We start from the raw sequence: 22,489 nt of genomic DNA, 5'->3' as shown, positions 1-22,489 counted from the left end.
AATATTAAGTAATATTTACTAATCAAAGTGCTTATGAGCACTGAGGGGTAAAGGTTGCATTAATTTTGCGGTGGGAACTAAAAATTAAACACTGTATTTGTATTAAGCATTTGACAGTTCAGCTACAATTATGAACAACTCCAATTTGTCATTGATATAATTTAGAACAGATACTATATTCATACATATAATTTTCTGCCAAGTAGTAGTTATACACAAACACATCATTTTGTAACTTGAATATCTGAGTATATATTTCATTGATAAATTTCTTGAAATGTTAAAAGGTAGGATGTATAGAATGTTGTGCTCAATGCACTATATTTTTTTAATTTCAAAGTAGTGATAAATTTTGGAAATTTGATAAATATCAAGCCAGCCCCATAAGGGTTTTAATTGCGTGAATGTAATCTTTACCCCCCACAAAATGAAACAGAAACAAAACTTATATAGAAAAGGGGGGGGGGGTTCCATTACCCAGAGCTCCTGTTATTTATCATGACATGGTTTCATTGTATGCATTCATACGTAATCAATTAATCCTAGATGGTTGTGACATGGTTTCTTTGTATGTATACGTAATATCATTGGTCAGAGATGGCTGTGAAATGGTTTCGTTGTATATATATGTAATCTCATTGCTGTGACATGGTTTCTTTATATACATATGTAATCTCATTGATCAGATAGCTGTGACATGGTTTCATTGTATGTATACATATAAATCTCATTGATCAGAGATGGCTGCTACATGGTTTAATTGTCTATATACGTAATCTCATTGATCAGAGATAGCTGTGGCATGGTTTCATTGTATATATATGTAATCTCATTGATCAGAGATGGCTGTGATATGGTTTCATTGTATATATATGTAATCTCATTGATCAGAGATGGCTGTGATATGGTTTTATTGCATGTATACTCAATCTCATTGGTAAGAGATGGCTGTGACATGCTTTCATTGTATGTATACATAAACTCATTGATCAGAGATGGCTGATACATGGTTTCATTGTATATATACGTAATCTCATTGATCAGAGATGGCTGTGATATGGTTTCATTGCATGTATACGTATCTCATTGATCAGAGATAGCTGTGGCATGGTTTCATTGTATATATGTGTTCTCATTGATCAGAGATGGCTGTGATATGGTTTCATTGCAAGTATACTCAATCTCATTGGTCAGAGATGGCTGTGACATGGTTTCATTGTATGTATACGTAAACTCATTGGTCAGAGATGGCTGCTACATGGTTTCATTGTATATATACATAATCTTATTGATCAGAGATGGCTGTGATATGGTTTCATTGTATGTATACGTAATCTCATTGATCAGAGATAGCTGTGGCGTGGTTTCATTGTATATATGTGTTCTCATTGGTCAGAGATGGCTGTGACATGGTTTCATTGTATATATACATAAACACATTGGTCAGAGATGGCTGTGACATGGTTTCATTGTATATATACATAAACTCATTGGTCTGAGATGGCTGTGACATGGTTTCATTGTATATATACGTAATCTCATTGATCAGAGATGGCTGTGATATGGTTTCATTGTATGTTTACATAATCTCATTGATCAGAGATAGCTGCTACATGGTTTCATAGTATATACATAATCTCATTGATCAAGATATATTACTGAACCAAGATCTTTACATACTCTTGATATTTGCAACAATCTAATTATGACTTGAAGTCAAGCATGAATTAAGTTATGATCAAAACATGAAATAGGGGATATTAAGACAAGGTTATTTCATGCATATTATCTTACTACGTTTGCAGAGGTTCTAGATGTATTGTCTTTGTATATAAACTTTATGAACGTTTCAGAAACATGTGATGTGCCATCAGAAAACTGTTTCATACAATTATTACTACCAATTAGACATATGGAAGCTTGAATATTATCAGTCCCCAGTTGCCAGTGTGAGTACTGGCATGCATAGTTTAAAAATAGACTTTGACGATAAGTTTTCAGTTAATATTTCATGTAATTGTTCTAAAACTAAGGTTGCTTCTTCCTAAGACAAAACTGACCTTACTTTGATGATTCAGTCTTTTCCTTTTTGTTTTTATGATCTTAGACGTTCTAAATTTTTTATTTTTTCAAATCAAGCAGACCACATTAAAGTTATTCCAAATACATATGTGCTGGATATTAAATTTGTCTCATATATTGTTGTCTGTTTTCTTTTTTCCAGGTTTCTGAATGACAGTATGTCCAAAAAAATTTAAATCCAAGTAAGTCAGGAGCTGCATAATATCCCAGATACAAGAGTACTACTATCATCAATCCTCATGTTTACCCTTAATCCAGAATAAGGTTGACTAACAATATTCTTTAGAAAGATGTCTTCCAAAAAACACATACCATCAACAAAATAGTAAATATATTGTTGTTCTGACAAAAACAAATCGATTCAGGCTGCCTGCTACTTTTAAATTTGTTGAACAGATAGCATAAGGGAAATAAAAATACTGAGTCATTTAGAGCTTGCAAACACTGTAAGCTAATGGCTTAAAAAGTTCCTGATAAAGGAAATTGTTTGTACTTGTTAATATGTTCTGCTGTTAGGTGTCAACAAAGATAACTAGCAGCTCTAAAGAGCCTGTGTCTCTCACCGAAGTCAATGTGCATGATGCCATCTTCAACAATGGATACTCTCCATCTTTGTGGACTAGAATAGAATTCATGACAAACATCTCTTCTTTGTTGACCTAGTCTTGCTGATAATTTTTGCTTATTTATGTTTCTATCTATCTCATATAGTTTTTCAGGCAGTAGGCAACAATACAAAAAAATGATAAAAAAATTGTTTTCAAAAAGAGCAACTCCAATAAGGGGTCATCAGATGATTTAAACCATGTCGACTTATTTGTAGATCTTGTCTTGCTAATCATTTTTGCTTATTAAGGTTTCTATCTATCTATTATAGTTTTTTCAAATATAAGGCAAAAACGCAAAATTGGTCAGAACCATCATTAATGGGCAATAACCCCAATAAGGGGTCGTCAGATGATTTCAACTGGTTGACTAATTGTCTTGCTGATAATTTTTGCCAATTTAAGTTTCTATCTATCTATTATACTTTTTCAGATATTAGGCAAAAAACGCAAAAAAAAAAATAGTAATAATCGTCATTAAAAGGCACAAGCTCCAAAAAAGGGGTCATCCGACGATTTCAACCATGTTGATGTATTTGTAGAACTTATCTTGCTGATTATTTTTTTTAAATAAAGTTTCTCTCAATTTAAGTACAATAACTCCTATAAAAAGTCTTCGCACAGTTTGGAAGTAAATGGACAATAGGTAGACTCATCATTTCAAACATTTTGTCCTTGTCAAATTTTCTCTATTAATAGTGATTTTCAATAATAGACAAAACTTGCATTTTACCCCTATGTTGTATTTTTAGCGATGTCGGCCATCTTGATTGGCAGACGAGTCATTGGACACATTTTTTAAACTACATACCCTAGTGATGATTGTGGCCAAGTTTCGTAAAAATTTGGATTGGTAGTTTCAGAGAAGAAGAATTTTGTAAAAATTAATGACGGTTGACGGACGAAAAGTGATGAGAAAAGCTCACTTGGCCCTTCAGGCCAGGTGAGCTAAAAATTATTAGTGAGCATAAACCTAATATCCACTGGTAAGGCCCTGTTGATTATCATACAATATTGTGTGGCAGTTTGATTACCGTAATTGCAATCAAGATTTAGTAAGTGACAATGAAAAGTAATGAAATCCCAACAAAAAAGGTGTTGAGAATTGTATAATGTCAGATAAGGAAAATTTTGTTTTTAATGAAATCCCAAAATACATTTTGTTCACTGGCCATTATGTACAGGAAATATGACCGTTTCAAGACCCTTGGATATGTTTCCTTATAAATTCATGATATTATTAAAAAATTTTATCAATTTAAAATAGGATTCAAATTCAAAAACTGAACAGAAAGTTATACATCAATAGATTGAAATAAACTGTTAATACAGAGATATGTCTCGCCTTTTTGTAATTTTGTATTATAATGTATACATTGAATCCAAATGGCAATATCTAAACATGTAAACTATGCAAAATATTCAAAGTCAATGAACCATGACTTAATGTGCAGGATCAAATAACCTCCATGGAAATGAGAAATGCCAATGCTTATAAAACTGCATACCAAATACCACTGACTTATCATCAGTGATGTCCTTTTAACCAACCAAAACACAAACTTTAACTTGTAAACAATACAAAAGTTTCAAATTAAATAAACCATGATGAGGGGATAGAGCCATATCTCCATGGAAAAGAGACTTGCAAATGCTACTACTACTGATTACTGAATATCATTCATGTAACATTAGTGGTTCCTCTTAAACTGATCTAATCACAAACTTTATAATGTACAATAATAAACAAAAAGGCATCTAGCAATATACACTTACAACTTTTTTTGCTAAAGGTAAACTGTTGCTGCAAGACTTATGAAAAGTTTTAATAATTTTATTGCACAAATAAATACAAACAGATGTCATTCTTTTTTCTGATGCAATTCAAAATCACTAGACAAATAGTCTTAATGTTTTATATATAATAAAGCTCGAGTTGTAATTAGTATAAAATGTACTCAAATTACATTACAATGCTTTACATTTATTTAAATTCACTACCATTTCCAAATCTTATCCTCAGCGTAACTTCTTAGAATGGATACTTTTATTGAATACTCTGACATTCAGTTCATCCATCAAGCTATATATTTTTCATCATCTTTGTCTTTTGAATACCCATCTGTACTGTGCAGGAGCTTCCCTTGTCTCATCTTTCATTTTTAACTTCTTTGCTTTTTTATCCTAAAAAATATTAACACAAATAGCTAGCTATTATTTTTCTAATTCTGGTTAAAGCATGAAAAAGCACATTTCCTTTCACTTTTGGATTTCAATTTTGCATTTTGAGGAAATATTATTGGTTCAATTTTTTTAATGTGTTGTTTGTGAGAATATCATTGGTCCATGAGTTTTTGAATGTGTGGTTTGTGGAAAGATCATTGGTCCATGGTTTTTTGAATGTCTGGTCTGTTGAAATATCATTGGTGACTGGTCCAAGTTTTTTTTTTTAAATTTGTTGTTTGAGGAAAGTCAAGCTGAATCATTGGCCAAGACACAGGCACTTGTCTCTGAAAAAAATTTCTTATATACCTCAATATAAAACACGGTACTTAACTCGCATTTTTGAAAAATGTCACCCAGTCATGAAATTCCTTAATATTTCGATTTCTCGGTTGTCAACTTAAACTTGTTATGCCGTAAGCTAAATTGATTTATCTACACAATGGTGTATAACACGCCTACCATTGTTGTCGGAATCATTCGTTGCAGGCCTCCCCAAGTATGTCAACCGTAATTATTTCGTCTACCAACAGCTGTTTGGAAATATAAGACTCGCAGTAAATGATTAATAATTTTAAAAAAACCCGCGACCAGGTGACATTTTTCAAAAATGGCAGTTAAGTACCTTGTGTTACATTAAGGTATATAGGATTTTTTTCAGAGACAAGTGCCTGTGGGTCAAGACCTGAACACAATCAAAGTAATCTGAAATCACTGATGGAAAGATAGGAAGAATTGTGTGTATTATTTCAATCATATATTGCTCTTCCATAGCAGTGGTGGTGGACAAGAAAAACTTACTGTAGCACTATTGCATAGTTAGTTACATTGCTGCAGATTTTTTAGAAAGATAATCAATTTTTCGGTGCATAAAATAGCTTAATAGAGGTCAATGTTAGATGGCCACTAATTTGCATATTATATTTTTATATTTTAAAACAGGAGAAATTACCTATAAAAAAAATACCTATAAAAAAAATTATTGTAGTTTCTCATTAAACCTGGGACCAAAGGATAAAGAGACTTGAAACTAAGTCCTTTTTTTATCTCACAAAATTTACATTTATCTTATTTTTTGTTTAATGCAGTGTAAATCAAAAGTCATATATAGGTAAATGATTAAAATGTATCAATTACACATGAAAACAGAGACCACCTAATCGGAGCTTTGCTTTTGCGCCAATTGGCATTTCAAAAGAAAGCACTATACTCTGGAGTAAAACCAAAAGTTTGTTATGACACAAGACTTGTAAGCAACGACTTAGATGTACTAATGTACACTAGATAACATAAATGTGTGGTCATAAACAATTACAGACTTATTTCCTCAATATAAAAATAAAGAGATGTGGTATGATTTCCAATGAGACAAATATCCACTAAAGTTCAAATGAAGTGGGTGAAAGCAATTATAGACAACCGTACGGCCTTCAAAAATGAGAAAAACCCATACTGTATAGTCGGCTATAAACAGCCCCGACATGAAAAATATGAAACAATACAATTGGGAAAACTAACATCTTGCCTGTTTGTCTCAGAATTGACTATGTCCATCTTAACACCTCAAACATGTGAACACTATATAGTTTTAAACATAAGTGACTCCAGTTTTATATTAGTAATGGGATATTCTAAAAAAAATTTGTATTCACGATGTAGCAATGAATATTTAAAACTTTTCTGTTATAAGTTACCTGTTTAAATGGTGCAAATGTAATTTTTATTTTTTGGCGTAAATGAAATATAACCTTGTGGCGCAAATGAAAGATTTGATTTTGTAAAAACTGGTGCAATTGCAATGCGCCCCACCAAATGACACGGACTTATATAGATCAAACATCTATCTAATACTAATGAGGTCAAGTTATTGTGTATTGAGTGGTCTGTCATGTCAAGTTATGGATTTTGGTCAATTATGATTGGCATTAAAGAGGAGGGACCTGTATACAATTTCAATTATTGCTCCACCCTTTGTGTTTAATTGTTCTTTGACCATGACAGTTGTCAATCATACTGATATTGTATCAATACTCTTACTTAATCAAAAAGACAAAACTAGCAAGTAAATTGAAAAAAGTAAATACAATTATTCTTGAAAAAATGCTGTTAATTAAGATGTAAACAATTTTTTTACAGTTCATTTCTGCATATGTACACAGACATGAGAACAATTGGGAACTATATGCCAGTGTGTAGATTTAGTTACTGATTTAGTAACAAATATGTCTACTTTCTGTTTGGGAGGCTGGTGCGTTAGGAAAGAATTGGAAGAATTCCAATCTTTCCAAAAACTTGAGATGATTATACATTAACATGACCAATATCAGGTGATACACACACCCTCAACTATTTAAATAGTGTCAACTAAGAAAGCATTTCCCTTCATTTGATAACAATCTGGAGTAGAATCACTGATGCCCAAAATGTAGGTCAAACTTGGAACACAAATGTTCAAGACTTCTCAAAATGTCTTTACTGACAAAGTATCCTTTGTTTTAGATTTTTACCTTTCTCATAAAGTATTTATATTTACATAGAAGTGTTATGATTTATAAGCAAAAAGTACAGCTTTGGTAATTAAACCAGAAATAAAGACAAGATAGAACAGCAATTCTTATTATCCCCATACAAAGGCAGTGATACGGTAAATTAATTACATTACATGTCTTATCCGTCCTCAGTCAATTATTTGATCTTAGATAGATAAGAGGTGTAATATAAATTATACAAAGACATGCAGAATGGTCATTATGCACAATTAAATTCTGGTAGGTGACAATGGTAGCATTTTTTTCCATTCCTCTGTCCATATCATAAACTTGTGTGATACAGCTTCAGAAAGAAAAAAGTCCCTATTTTCACACAGTTAAATTCTCTGGAAATTCTGTTCTTTACAAACATTTTACAACTCCAAAGTTTTTTTTACATCTTAATTGTCTGTCTTCTGCTCAGTCAATTACTATAAAAAGCATCAAGTCAAATATCATTGCAAGAGGGTTTTTTATTTCTATTTATAGTTGTGTTTGAGGGATATTGACCCATATCTAAACATTAAATCTAGGAAGCAAAAAGCAATGCAAGGTGAATAAAAAAAACACATTAAGTGCCTTTATCTAGAATTCAAAAGAGAAATTCATTGTGTTAGACAAACTTGTACAAAAATATCATATTCCATCATTTTTTCATTTGTATGGTAATAAACATACTACTTTTTTCTATCACATGAACTTACTAATAAATGTTTCTTTACATCCATTTTTTGTGAAATGATGTGGAGTTCCCTTTCTCTCTCTATCCGCTTTTTCAATTGTTTATATTTCTTTTTCTTTTCATCAGCAATTTCCTATAATAAAACAATTGTCATCAAGGCATTATTAATAGATAGAAGAGTAAATAGACCTGTGATCTTCCAAAATTTTGTCATTAATACATAATTATATGCAAACATAAAAAAGATTGATCAGCAAAATACACAATATTTTTGTTCTTACAGCCCAACACTTTCTTCTCTTTTGAACACGCCTTTTGAAGTGAAACAACAAGGGTGTGTTGTATAAAACAAAATTATTGCACTTTTGAATCACAAACTTTTTATTGGCCGAGGAAACCAGAGTGCCTGGAGAATACCACCCATCTTTGACAGGAAAACTGACAATCCTAGTCAATTAAGATTGGAGTCAAATTCACCTGCCACTTATAAGGTTCGAATTCACATCCTCAGTGTTGACAGGCTCTAGTAGATGAACTTCTTAGAACACTCTGCCACTGAGGTCCCCTGTACAGCTTGACCTTAATAGCTCAGCTACCAGGGATCCCTTAGTTGTTTTTTTTCAGAGTAACAGCCCTTGTTATATCTCTCCTTATTGCATTTAAAGTCAAACCTGTAAAGTTGCTTCATCCATATTGTCGTTATGGAAACCTTTCTTTAACATCTCTGTTGTTGGTCTGTTGTAGGTCCTGTTCACTAACGATGGATGTGTATTAAAATACTTTGCAGCATCAAATTCTTTTGCTGGAAAGATGAGAAATTTATTGTAGTTATGTGTCCTAAAAATTTGATTGCCACTTTCTATTTCTGTTAAAATGGGCAATGACAAAATTAATACTTAATAACGAAAACATCAAATGGACGATCATAAACAGTCACAATTAAATCTAACAATTGTTGATGTATATACATTACTGAAATTCAAAATAACATTTTCATTAATGTGGTCTTTTTCAATAGAAAAAACATTATATATATGTACATCAAAATTACAGAAAAACTGCCAAATCTCTTTGTTAAGCTTTTGAAAATTTAGAAATTGTGAAAGAAAAGGTCTTTCTGAGAGAGTGGACAGGGGGTTCCAAATTTCCCATTCCCTATCCCAAACTCCTACTTCCTTCCCCTCTTACTCCCTGATGAAAATCAGTCAAAAACATTTTCCAGCATATCCCTCTTTTTATTCCCCCTCTTCCCCCGGACTCCCACTTTCCTCTCCCCTGACTCCCGCTTCAAGTCCCCTCATTCTCATGTTTCCTTACCCCTGTCCATCCCCTACTTTCTGGTTGTTTTATATGAACTGTTTTGGTAGAAATGATTGATAAACAATTTAAAAATACATAAGACATAACAAAATTTCAAAAGAATTTACCAGAACTATGAAAGTTAAAAAAAATTTGAGAAATTTAGGTTGCAATTTTTAACTTACCTTCTTTTTTAGAATCAACGAAAACAATATGTTTATTTTTGGGTTTCTCATCACTGTCAAGGAGATGCAAGGAACTTTTTAATTTCTCTATTTTCTGTAAGTCAGGAGAAAGTAAAATAATTAAATAATGTATGTGTTAGTAATAATACTTATTATATCCAATTAACAATATTAATGATAAAGAAAACTGTGCATTTTTTTTTTATCTATAATGCAAGAAATATTTGAGTTTATAGTTACTGTAAATTCAGAAATTATTGCGTGTATTTATTATTGCGAATTTTGTAGAAAGGATTAAAATGCGAGATTTATTATTGCGATTTCAGAAAAATGTACATACAGTTATATGTATCAGATATAAGAATGCGAGTTCTTATTAATGCGATACTCTTTCGGTGGCATTAATAAAAACCTCGCATTAATTTCTGAATTTACAGTATTGATTTATGCTAACACTAATGATATGCAAGTTTGAAGATTTAAACATGTTTTTTTCTAAGAAATCATGTTATGTCGTAGATACTTACAAGGCAGATTCATTTAAAGCAATAGCAATTCAACTGTTCCCTTATTTTCTTGCAAATGATAGTTTGAATTTTAACCCAAATTTTGTTAAATTGTTACCTGTTAATTTAAAATTGTGCTAGTGAAACAGCTTAGATCAATATTCCTGAGTTTTAAGTTCTGTCAGATATTGTGAACTTAATAGCTGTAAGTTTTAAGCAACTTGGTAATCTGTTAAGAATTGACACCATGAGAGAAAATTGTTCACAAATGAATTATTTTGAAGTAAATGAATGAACTTGTCATAATATAGCCTTCCTTTCTGAATTTAATATGGGTAAAAAATGTCAAATTATATATCATTTAGAGTCTGCTATATTGAGACTGAATTTAAAAAACAAAATTTAATATCAATATGTAGATCTGTCCATGGAAATTTTTTAAAGAGACAGGGCCAAATATTGACATATCAAGAAATATATTATCTCTTTTTGCAGTTATGAAGAAAAAATATGCACTTTTTCAATTTCAGATATATACATGTATCAATGAATAAAAACAATAACATAGAAGAATGTATGCAGAAAACATGAAGAAAAATTATCGCAAACTGTAAATGAAAATTCCCCCTTATTCAGGTTTTTTGTAAAAAGGCTTAATACTATAAAAATAATCACCTTTAATTCTGATGTTCTTTTCATAGTGACATATCTTTGGTCTTGTGAATACATTAGTTTGATTTCAGCATCTGTATGGACAGGTTCACTGCTTTCTCTTTTTTCATGGACTCCATCCTTGAAAACATTTAAAATAAAGCATATAACCATACAAACTTCTTAACAGTGAATAACCGCTAACAAATATTCTAGATATTGGATGACTACATGGATCTGTTCTGTTTAAAAATAAGGACTATATGCTAAGATGAGCAGTATTTTTCTGGAAAAAATCAATTGATTATTATTCTCTTTTCAGGAAAACCCTTTCGCACCATCAATAATGGACATTTTGTTCAGAATTCAAATTCGTTTCAAAATCTACCTATTATTTCTACTTTAACCTGTGTTCATATGAATTATATATTATGTGGAAAAGTAAAATAATAAAAATACTGAACTCCAAGAAAATTGAATAAAATGCTTCGCTGAGCGCAGCCAGATACGACTGCAGAGGTCTAACCCTGAACAGTTTGGGCAAGTTTGGACACAATATTCAAGCTTGATACTGTCTGAATTTGGATTGTGATCAAGTTTTTGACATAATATAGGTTTCTGACACAAAATAAATGTGGTCAAAGATCTTAAAAATTTGAAATGGGACATTTAATTTACCTAGAATGGTCTGATATCCAAAATCTAACAACATGGTTAGATTCAGTGTATAAAAAAAAACACCAAAAATTTAATTTTAGTTGAAATCAAACAAAGTTTAATTTTAGACCCTTCAAACCTTAATATGGACTAATTTGAAAACAGGGCCCAAAATAAAAAATCTAAATGCACAATAAGATTCAGCATATCATACAGCCGCAATAATTCATTTTTTGATGAAATCAAACAAAGTTTAATTTTGGACCCTTTTGACCTCAATGTAGACCAATTTAAAAATGGGGCCCAATATCGAAAACAGTAATACAAGGTTAGAACCCCCAAAAATTAAAGACTTTAAATTAATCCCATTGAAATTGGTTAAAAGATTTGTATTTATTTTCAATTGAAGATTTCTTGCTATAGCGCAATACTGTGCAATTTAAGATTTCTTGCTATTGTGCAATACTGTGCTATTGCGCAATACTGTGCAATTGAAGATTTCTTGCTATTGCGCAATACTGTGTTGTTGCGCAATACTGTGCTATTGCACAATACTGGCCAATTGAAGATTTCTTGCTATTGCGCAATACTGTATAATTGAAGATTTCTTGCTATTGCGCAATACTGTGCAATTGAAGATTTCTTGCTATTGCACACAGCTTATTGTCCGGAAACTACAAAAATGCTTGTTTTTGGCCCCAAATTCCTAAACTGATGGTACCATAACCCCCAAAATAAACCCCAGCCTTCCTTTTGTAGTATTGAACCTTCTGGTAAAATTTCTTAGAGATCCATTCACTTAAACTAAAGTTATTGTCCGGTTACCAAATGTGTCTTCTGACGACACCAACAACGACATCGACACCATAGCATTATACGACGCAAAACATTTTTGCGGTCGTATAAAACTGGAAAGTCCTTTATCAAATGGCAAAATCAAAAGCACAAACACATCAAACGAATGGAAAACATTTGTCATATTCCTGGCTTCGTACAGGCATTTCCTTATATAGAAAATGATGGATCAAACCCGGTTTTATAAATGGCTTAACCTCTCACTTGTATGACGGTAGCATTGAATTCCATTATATTGGCAACAATGTGTGAACAAAACAAACAGGCATAAAAAGTAAAAATGTCAAAAATTGGGGTACAGCAGTCAACATTGTGTAATAATCTTAATCACTATAAAAACAAATAACTATATCAACAAAGAAAAACAAAATGGCAGGTAGACACTACATGTATATAGTCAAAGCAAATAAGCAAAATGAAAGACAAGAATACAAAATAGGACCATAACACAATAACACAATGGCGGGATGTATAAATATAGACCATCATGTATTATTTGTGAAGTTGAAATGAAATATTTATCAACAAGGTCTTGAGATCTTCCGATGAACTTTTTTAAAAATAAATAGGGGATGGGTCCATGGGACACAGATGATGCCCCCGCTTGCATATCATATAAAGTTATACAGGGACATAACTGAAGAATGGTAAAAGTGACTCTACCCAAAATTGTACTTGATCTGAGTTTTGTGGTAATAAGTAACGTGTATAAGTTTCATAACATTTGGTTGAGGCAAACTAAAGTTAGAGAACGGAAACGAAAAATTCAGCAATTTTTCCCTTTGTAAAGGGGCACAACTCTCGAACAGTAAAAGTGACACCACCAAAATTCAAATTTGATCTGTATTTTGTAGTAATAAGTATTGTGTATAAGTTTCATAACATTTGGTTGAGGCTAACTTAAGAGAACGGAAAAGAAAAATTCAGCAATTTTCCAATTTGTGAAGGGGCATAACTTTGGGACGAAGGGACGGACGTATGGACGGACAAGGGTAAAACTTAATGCCCCCTCTGCTACGGCAGGGGCATAAAAAGGATGAGACGTTCTTTGCCATAACCCTGGTTCATCAACTTTCTGCTCAGACACTGGTGACGTTTTATTAAGTCTGAGTAGCAGCTGCAAGCTCTTGAATATGGAATGAGTTGGGAAATGTATATCCAATATGCAGGTGAATTTGGTATATTGCTGCAGTGAATTTCTTTGTACCAGTTAAAATATGTACTCTTAATTAGATTTTCTTCACAGAATAGGCAGTATGAGAAGAACCATTACTCATAACATGTTTTAAACAACACAAGTTAAAGTATCTAGTACTGTTATAAATTTTGCATATACCGGGTAACGTTATAAACAAAGCGCTTGACTGAAACAAAGTATATTTTTAAAACAGCCCATGAATATTTATGTTTATACTTCAACTGCACAATGAAAATTTACCAAAGGCTGTAAAAAATTACAGCAAAGCAGGTTTTATTCTATCTATTAGGGTCAATGTTTAAGCAATGAAGGGCCACAACTCCTGATCGACAAAAGTAGAAATCATCAACATCATACCTAACCTCAATTTCATCAGCAGTAACAAAATATTAAAATTTGATAAGCATAGTTTGAACAGTTGATAAGTTATTGCAATAAACAAGTGAAGCAGCCAGATCCCTGCCCGCCAGTTGTACAACCCAAAATCAATACTGTGGATTCATTATTATTCGTGGGATACCAATTTTCATGGATTTCGTTGTTACAGGTGAACCACGAAATTAAATGTTCAACGAATAACAAATTTTATAATGTCTTCTATGCAGACTTTGGCAAAACCACGAAATCAAATATCCACGAAAATGTAAGTTTTCCTCAATCCACGAAAATTGGTACCCACGAAAATAAATGAATCTACAGTAACCAGATTTTTGTCAGACAGCCTGCTTAATAACATAATTAGTTATCTTTAATCAAATGATAACTGGTCAGAATTTTTACCATTAAATCTTCTAAACCAAACTTATAATTAACAAAAAAATAACATAGAAAATCTGACATGATGTTTGATTAATAGATATAAGAAGATGTGGTATGAGTGCCAATGAGACAAATCTCCATCTAAGTCACAATTTATAAAAGTAAACCATTATAGGTCAAAGCAGGGTCTTCACCATATTTTCAACTGTTTAAATAAACTGATACTGTAAACCAGCATATTTTAGCAGATACTTTTTCTGTGATTTCTAGTAAACCTTGTGGTGACTTCTTTTTTCAATTTTCTAACATTGTTGATATTCTTATTAGAATATGTCCAAGTTTGACATGTTCCTTTTATTCATGTACTTGTGAATGCCCTGAACATAAATCACTTTAGAAAATTAGTTGATTTTGGTTTTTCCAATGATGCTTAATATATTGAAACTTTTAACCCTGTGGCTTAGCTCCTAACAAACAAATACTGCTGCTTATCTCATTTAAAATGTACCATTATTTTTCATTTATAACTTCCAGTCATACTCAAATTAATTTACCACTTTCTGAGTTTTGACCATTTTAAAATAAAATTCATCTGGATTTCTATCAAGGGCTTTCCGCTTCAATGACTTCAATGTATTCTGTTTTCTCTGATAGTTTCTGAAATATGAAAAAAACTATTATTATTATCATATACTTCAACTATAGATACTCTCCAACATTGAGACTAGAATATAATTCATGACTTAGTCTCTTTTTTGTTGATTTTGTATTGCTGATAATTTTTTCGTTTAGTTTCTCAGTATCTTCTATAGCATGTACAGGTTTTGCACAAACTACAAAAAAGATAATAAACTGTTGACACAGAGATATATCTTGCATGTCGGCAAAAAATTCATAAAAAGACAATCTGAAGGACAGCAACATTGCTAATTAATTCAAAGTCGCTGGACCAACAAGTGGGTAGGGCCTCGAAATGGTTGACAAACTGAGATGTACAGACAGTAACGTAACTTTATAAAAAATATCATCGTCTATTGTAAATAGTTCCTATCAAACTAACTTAATCAGAAAACTTAACATTGAAAATTGCTTATTAATTCAAAGTCACTGGACCATTTCCTTGGTGGCAGGGCCTCAAAATAGTCGTCAAACTGATATGTAATGATACTAGTGCGAGAGTTGTCTCATTGGCAATCATACCACATCTTATTTTTATATAACTATAGACATTTTGATAGAAACTCATTCTTTCTCATTGTAGAATGAAGTTTTGATGATGACAATGGTATTCTCTGTCACTTGTATCAACTGATGATTTTCAATGGTTTATCTATACTGTTTGTATATCACTATATGTCGTGTACAAATTGTAATGTTGTACAAATTATAATTTGTACAGAATTTTTGTACAAGTTATCAGTGTTTTATGAACTGCTTAACACACATGGATGATACAAGCACACAGTCTTTTGTTTTGCATATTTCTGTCATATTTCTATGACTACATGATACAGTCTAATACTGAGCATTGACACAAAAAACATTAAATGAACACAAGAAGACTTTTTATGGATATGATTTTTGTATAAGTAGAAAAATAAAAATAGAATTTAAACCATTCGGGTGTCCTTATTTCCAGTTTTAGGACAAGGAGAATAGCACTAAATGTTAGGTTGAAGTATATAATTTTGAATTTAAGACATTAAGCTGATAAATTTTAGAAGATAAACTTTTATCACCTGGTGCAAAAAGGTATGTGTCAAAAAACTTATAACTTGTACAAAAACCCTGTACAAATTATAATTTGTACAAACTTACATCTTGTACACAACATACAATGTATATATCATGTATATGGTATAGAACAACACAACTTACTCTGCTCTCAACTTGTAATCCTTTTTCTTTTCAAGGGATCCCAGATGTTCCCTATGTTGAGGCTGAAAAAACAAGATATTATATTGAAACATGCATTAAAAGGTGTGTTTTATAAGTGTATTTTCACTACTTTAGTAAATAAACTACTTCGCAGAGGTCCAACCCTTAACAGTTGGGGCAAAAATGGACACAATATTCAAGCTTGATACAGGTCTGAATTTGGATTGTAATTAAATATTTGACATATTTAGGTTTCTGAATAAATGTAGTCAAAGAACTTGAAATTGGTTATATGAATTGAATTTATATTCAATTAAATATTTCTTGCTGTTGTGCAATACACTGTGCTGTTGCGCAATACTTAGTAAATCTGTTGTCAGACTATAAACAAATAAAGTTCAATCAATTCTCAATGTCATATTAGAAATTTATGAAAATGTAAAGGGAGCTTACATCAATAGATATAAATAATTCACCAAAGTTTCATGAGAATTGCTGACAGCATTTTTGAGTTATTGAATAAGAATAACTCAAAAATGCTGTCAGCAATTCTCATGAAACTTTGGTGAATTATTTATATCTATTGATGTAAGCTCCCTTTACATTTTCATAAATTTAATATTGTCCGAAAACTGGAAAATCACCCCTTTTTTAATGAATAAAACCCCATAACTCAGAAATAATAAATGAAAAATTTATAAAATTCTTAACAGAGCTTACATCAATAGATATAAACAATTCACCAAAGTTTCATAAGAACTGCTGAAGTTATTGTCCGAAAACTGGAAATCCCCCCTTTTTTAATGATTAAAACCCCATAACTCAGAAATGATAAATGAAAAATTTATAAAATTCTAAACAGAGCTTACATCAATAGATATAAACAATTCACCAAATTTCATAAGAACTGCTGAAAGCATTTTTTTTTTTTGTCCGAAAACCCTTTTTTTATGAATAAAACCCTGTAACTCAGAAACGTAAAATCTAAAATATATAAAAAATGAAAGGGAGCTCATGTCAATAGATATAAACAATTCACCACAATTTCTTGCAAGTTGGTGAAAGCATTCTTGAGTTATTGTCCAAAAACTGGAAAATCCCCCTTTTTTTAATTGATAAAAACCCATAAATCGGAAACGTAAAATCTAAAATTTATAAAAAATGACAAGGAGCTCACGTCAATAGATATAAACAATTCATCAAAGTTTTATGCAAATTGGTTAAAGCGTTTTTGAGTTAATGTCCGACATGTTGACGACAGACAGACGGACGGACAGACGGACAACGGTATACCATAATACGTCCCGTAAACGGGCGTATAAAAATCATATGGTTTGGATGTTTAGATTTGTGTGGAGGGGGGGGGGGGGGGGGTCATTTCTTTATTCTTTAATTTTGTTAGCCATTTTTCTCATTCTTTATAGACACCTAGTATAGACAGATAATTATAGGATAACTTCTCATGTATGATCTTATATTTAGAGTGATTGCCATGTGCTTTTATTCACATAATTTAATTACATGTACCAATCAACAAATGTTGTGACATGATAATGTTCAGATTGATACATACTTTACAATAATGTAATATTTTTTTCACTAAAAATTCATTACAATTCTGTAGTGCTACTACATGTACTAAATGAAATAAAATTTGAAACTTTATTAGACAACAAAAAAATCAGCTGTATTAAAGGGGCACTAGCTGTCCAATTCATGTTCACCGATTCGACTCAAATTCTCATATTTGATTTATAACAATGTAAAACATTTATCCAAACTATTGAAAGTCTGAAATAAACAATTTACAGGACATGGACATTGAAAATATGTAGCTTCGTTTCGTGAGTATTTTAGTCTAGACGCCATCTAATTCACTATCGAGTTGACCTCAGAAAACCTCCGATGGCCATATAAGGGATATACACATAAATATAGATATAAATAGATTAAGCTACTCGTGCAATTGGATTTTTCTAGGTCTATTTAATTTCATATTATAGATTAAAAATATATGTTAATCATCGTTTTTACCTGTAAAAGAATGAATTTTTGTGGATCAAATCCGTCAATCAAATTATTTACCTTTGTTTCACTTTCAATATTGACATTCTTTTCCTTTAAATAACTGATCACGCACAATTTAAGCGTTATCCATCTCTAGCTAAGGGGTTAAATTGAAGTTCACATGAATACGGATTCAATGAGGTCGAATTTTTCACTTGCAAGTGAATAATTCATCATCGATGTTTCTTAGCTTATTTTGACAAAATTGAACCATATTTGCTGCTAAAAGCGAATTATTATTTCATTATTTTACTTTCATTAATGATTGAACAAAAAAAATCATATTTTAAATTTTTTATATATCTTGTAGCTAGTGCCCCTTTAACCTTTTCTATTAATTTATTGTTTTGGTAGTATTTAAACTTTCTTGACGCTAATTTTTTCTTCTTCTCAGAATTTTTTTTCATCTTGTTGCTTCTTGACGCTAAAATTCTTCTGGTCTCTAATTACATGAATTAGTGAGACTAATGAATTAAAATATTATTTTTACATATATCTTTTATGTGTTGCATTTGTAATTGAGCACTGACTACTCTTAAAGATTCTGTTCAATATTATCCAGTCAAACCCAGATTTTCCAAGTATTTTACATTGGGCTGGGCAATACTCATAAAACCTGTGGTTTTACCAACCCTGTTTTGAAAATGGTAAGGAAAATTATCTTTATATTATAAACAGGTGTGTAAGTTTGACTGAATGATATACAAAATGTATACATGGATGAACAATGATGAAATAAATTCAAGTTTAAAATTGGTCATTAATTTTCAATATAACTGAATTCATTTATCAAGTTTATCATAAATCTCTCTTCCAGTATTGTTTGTCACAGGATTTTGCATATATTATAAGGGAGGGGCATCACATGATTTCCCGCTAATTTGTTGTATCGGATTACCAAAAGAATATTGACAGTTACATTGTAAATAATGACATTAAATTCTGAATCATTTTGAATTGAGTCTATATCTATAGTGCTAATTCAACATACGATTTTATATCAAACAAAATGAGTTCTCAGGGGAAACTTCCCTGATCAACCTGGCTGTTTCTTGTATATTCTAATAAGAAATCTGATAGGCCTGGTACACCAAGGTTAAATTATAACAAGCTGACTTTGTACATGTATCGTTGTCGTTTTTAATCTTAGGTAAACATTACTTGATTTTTATTTTAATAGTATTTTAAGGTGAACAAAACATTGCTTAAAGATGAAGTATCAATGTTTACATTGCAAATGACATCATAACTAAAGTACAATGTACCTAACATTAACAACAGGACCAACATCGGAAACATTTCCTTATTTTCCTTACTTTTTCAACAAAAGTTAAAAACATGCTGCAAATTCATTTTTTTTTTTTGCAATTTGGTAAAGGGTTATAAATTACTAAGCCCTTTTTGGAGCCTAGGGTACCTAAAAAATTTAAGGATTGTTTTTAAATGATAGTGATTTTTTTTGATTTTTTTAATGTCATGGTTTGTCAACTGTAAAAATAATTGATCCCTTAGTGCATTTTACCGGAATTTAAATTTTGTAAAAGTCAGTTTTAAAACAATAATTTAAACGGACTACGTCCTTTTTCACAGGTAACATCTGCCTCAGGTAGCACTCCACAGTTAGAAAAAAACATTAAAATTGAACCACAAAATGTTTTATCATCTTCTATTCCTGGCTTTCTAATACATTAACCTAACTGTTTGTGTTATACATGTGCATATGTATGTAATCAGTATCTTCCATAGATTTGATTTTTAAAAGTTAAATGGTGAAATATAATTCCTTTTTTGTGTATCCATGGCAACATTCTGCATTTATTTACCATAAAATATTGCAAAAAGGGGGGTAAAAATGTCACATATTCCCCCAAAATTTGGTTCAAACTAGAATTTCAATGCCTTTCAGAAACTGTTGATATAAATCTACCAAATGACCAAATAAAAAATGGGTGTTTTCGCCTCATTTTTTCGTAAAATTTAATTGCAAAGTTCGTGCGACAAAAAGTTGGAAAAAAAACATTACAATAATTGCCGGACCAATATTTGGTATGTATATGAAAATACAGACTGTCATACAGAAAACAGCCCATATTACATACATTACATAATCTTGATGTTCCTATAAACCCGCTATGAAGGCTATTTTAATCTTCAGCTATCCAAAAATGAATTTTATTCTACACTAGCTATCATATTTGAAAAATCCACAGGGGCCAAAATGTGAAACTACACACCTAACTGTGGAGTGCTACCTCAAATAAATTTAATCAGGTTGGGTACAAGTCAGGAAACATGGGGTATTCCCTGTTTTCAGGGAACACCCCAGTTTTCTGGTGTTAAAAAAAACCAGTTTACAGGGACTTCCTTTTTCTATTTCAATTTAAAGCATGAAATCTACAAAAGCGCACATTTTAACTGCATCAGTAGTATTTGTAAATACTTAAAGTATTTCAGGAACAACAAAACATGAATAAGTGAAGCCTTGTTTTTTCTAAAACTCAAAAACATACAAATCTTTTGTTTAGGAGTCAATTGACCAAGTTGCATGCTCCAGGTGTAACTGACCATAACTGAATTATATTCACTTCTATTGAAAATTTCTATTCATTGAATTTAAATGCCCAAGTGATTAACTTATCTTTTTATCATCTCATAATTGATGATCAAGGTGTGAATTGGTGAACAAAGGAATTGTTTTGTTGTGAGTTGAGCATCAATTAAACTTGAAATTAGCTTGATTTTAGAACTAATAAAAACACTTGCTATCATAAAGCATTGTTATCACATGTAGAATGTGCGCTTTTGTAGATTTCATACCGTAAATTGTACCGAATTAGACTATTTACCGGATTTGTAATAACATAAGCAACACGACGGGTGCCACATGTGGAGCAGGATCTGCTTACCCTTCCGGAGCACCTGAGATCACCCCCAGTTTTTGGTGGGGTTCGTGTTGCTTAGTCTTTAGTTTTCTATGTTGTGTCATCTGTACTATTATTTGTCTGTTTGTCTTTTTATTTTTGGCCATGGCGTTGTCAGTTTGTTTTCGATCTATGACTATGAGTTTGACTGTCCCTCTGGTATCTTTCGTCCCTCTCTTCTTGAATAGGAAAAAAGAAGTCCCAGTATACTAATGTTTTTTAACACCAGAAAACTGGGGTGTACCCTGAAAACAGGGAATACCCCACTTTTCCTGACTTGAGACAACTTGAGCTCAACCTGTTAATGATAGTGACGTGGACACCATAAATAATCAGGTCAGGAATAACCACCAATTGGTGGACTATACCTCAATTGACGTATAATCCACCAATTGACATGTATTGGTATAGACCAATTGACGTATAATGCAAGTTTTTTGTAATAAAATGCTAGTCTGGGATAGGAGCATCATTTTGCAACTTGCAACCTATTTTATACCCATTATTGAATCCTCCTAAAGTTTCAGTTTTGTCAAAGCCTGCTGCATCTCTTGAGAATGCATGTGTATAACAATTCTTTTGTTAAAACATCTGTACTATTGACCATGATTGACTTTTAATAATGAAAGTCAAGTATTAACAAAGAGCTCCATTCACCTGGTGAGTTGTACTCATAATCACATGACTGAAGACAGTATTGATGTCCATTGACCGGTGATTAGTGGAAAATTTACCAATCAAGAATTGACAAGATAACAATAGAAGAAACTGCAAATACAATTATTGATTAAATGCAATATGTTATGTCACTATACTTAACTAGGAATGTTTGACATGTTTTCATACCATAATATGGTTATAAGAAAACAATGCTCCATTTTAGTTGTATAGTTTGCTTTGAAATACAAAGAATTATACTTCAATTGGTCTATACCATTATATGTCAATTGGTGGATTATACGTCAATTGAGGTATAATCCACCAATTGGTGGTTATTCCTGACCTGATAATTTCCCTTCGGTTCAGTGAAACGTTAAGGACATCATAGTCATACCTGACTTCTTTCTTTATGAGAGCGAGCTCTCGCTTTGTTTAGATTTCTCATCGAAGACATCTTGAAGTATAATTTGATGGTCAATCACTAAAATTAAGTGCAACCCCAAAAAAAACGCGAGAAAAAATGACAGGAAGTAGTAATTTATTTATCTCCCATTTAGAGAGTGAAATACCGGTATAAGCAAGAACCAAAATCAGAAATGTAAAATCGCGTACTGGCACGAGCATGTCCATAATAATTTGTGCTCTCCATCTGAGACTACTAAAACATAAGTGTTATAGTAATCTCATTCTCCATGCTGTAACGTGTATGAGATACATTTCTTTTATGGAAGAT

The 22,489-nt window shown here is 31.6% G+C and overlaps 2 protein-coding genes across 3 annotated transcripts in view; both read right to left on the bottom strand.

Annotated features, from left to right (window-relative positions):
• The window catches only part of LOC127724635 (E3 ubiquitin-protein ligase rnf213-alpha-like), a 1,011,139-nt gene that overhangs the window by 975,993 nt on the left and 12,657 nt on the right, over positions 1-22,489 (bottom strand). The window lies entirely within an intron of this gene.
• LOC127724730 (probable U3 small nucleolar RNA-associated protein 11) lies at positions 4,493-22,294 on the bottom strand. Its single transcript, XM_052231826.1, has 8 exons — positions 22,151-22,294; positions 16,109-16,170; positions 14,785-14,887; positions 10,786-10,902; positions 9,605-9,698; positions 8,792-8,922; positions 8,143-8,253; positions 4,493-4,871 (listed from the first exon to the last, which is right to left on the bottom strand). Exons 1-8 carry the CDS (start codon positions 22,208-22,210, stop codon positions 4,785-4,787), a joined length of 765 nt encoding a protein of 254 aa, XP_052087786.1. The 5' UTR covers positions 22,211-22,294; the 3' UTR covers positions 4,493-4,784.

This window comes from Mytilus californianus, unplaced genomic scaffold (genome assembly GCF_021869535.1).
Source record: "Mytilus californianus isolate M0D057914Y unplaced genomic scaffold, xbMytCali1.0.p SCAF_14, whole genome shotgun sequence".
Taxonomy (NCBI): Eukaryota; Metazoa; Mollusca; class Bivalvia; order Mytilida; family Mytilidae; genus Mytilus; species Mytilus californianus.
Note: the sequence above shows the minus strand (reverse complement) of the source record. Positions and strands in the feature narration are given on the sequence as shown.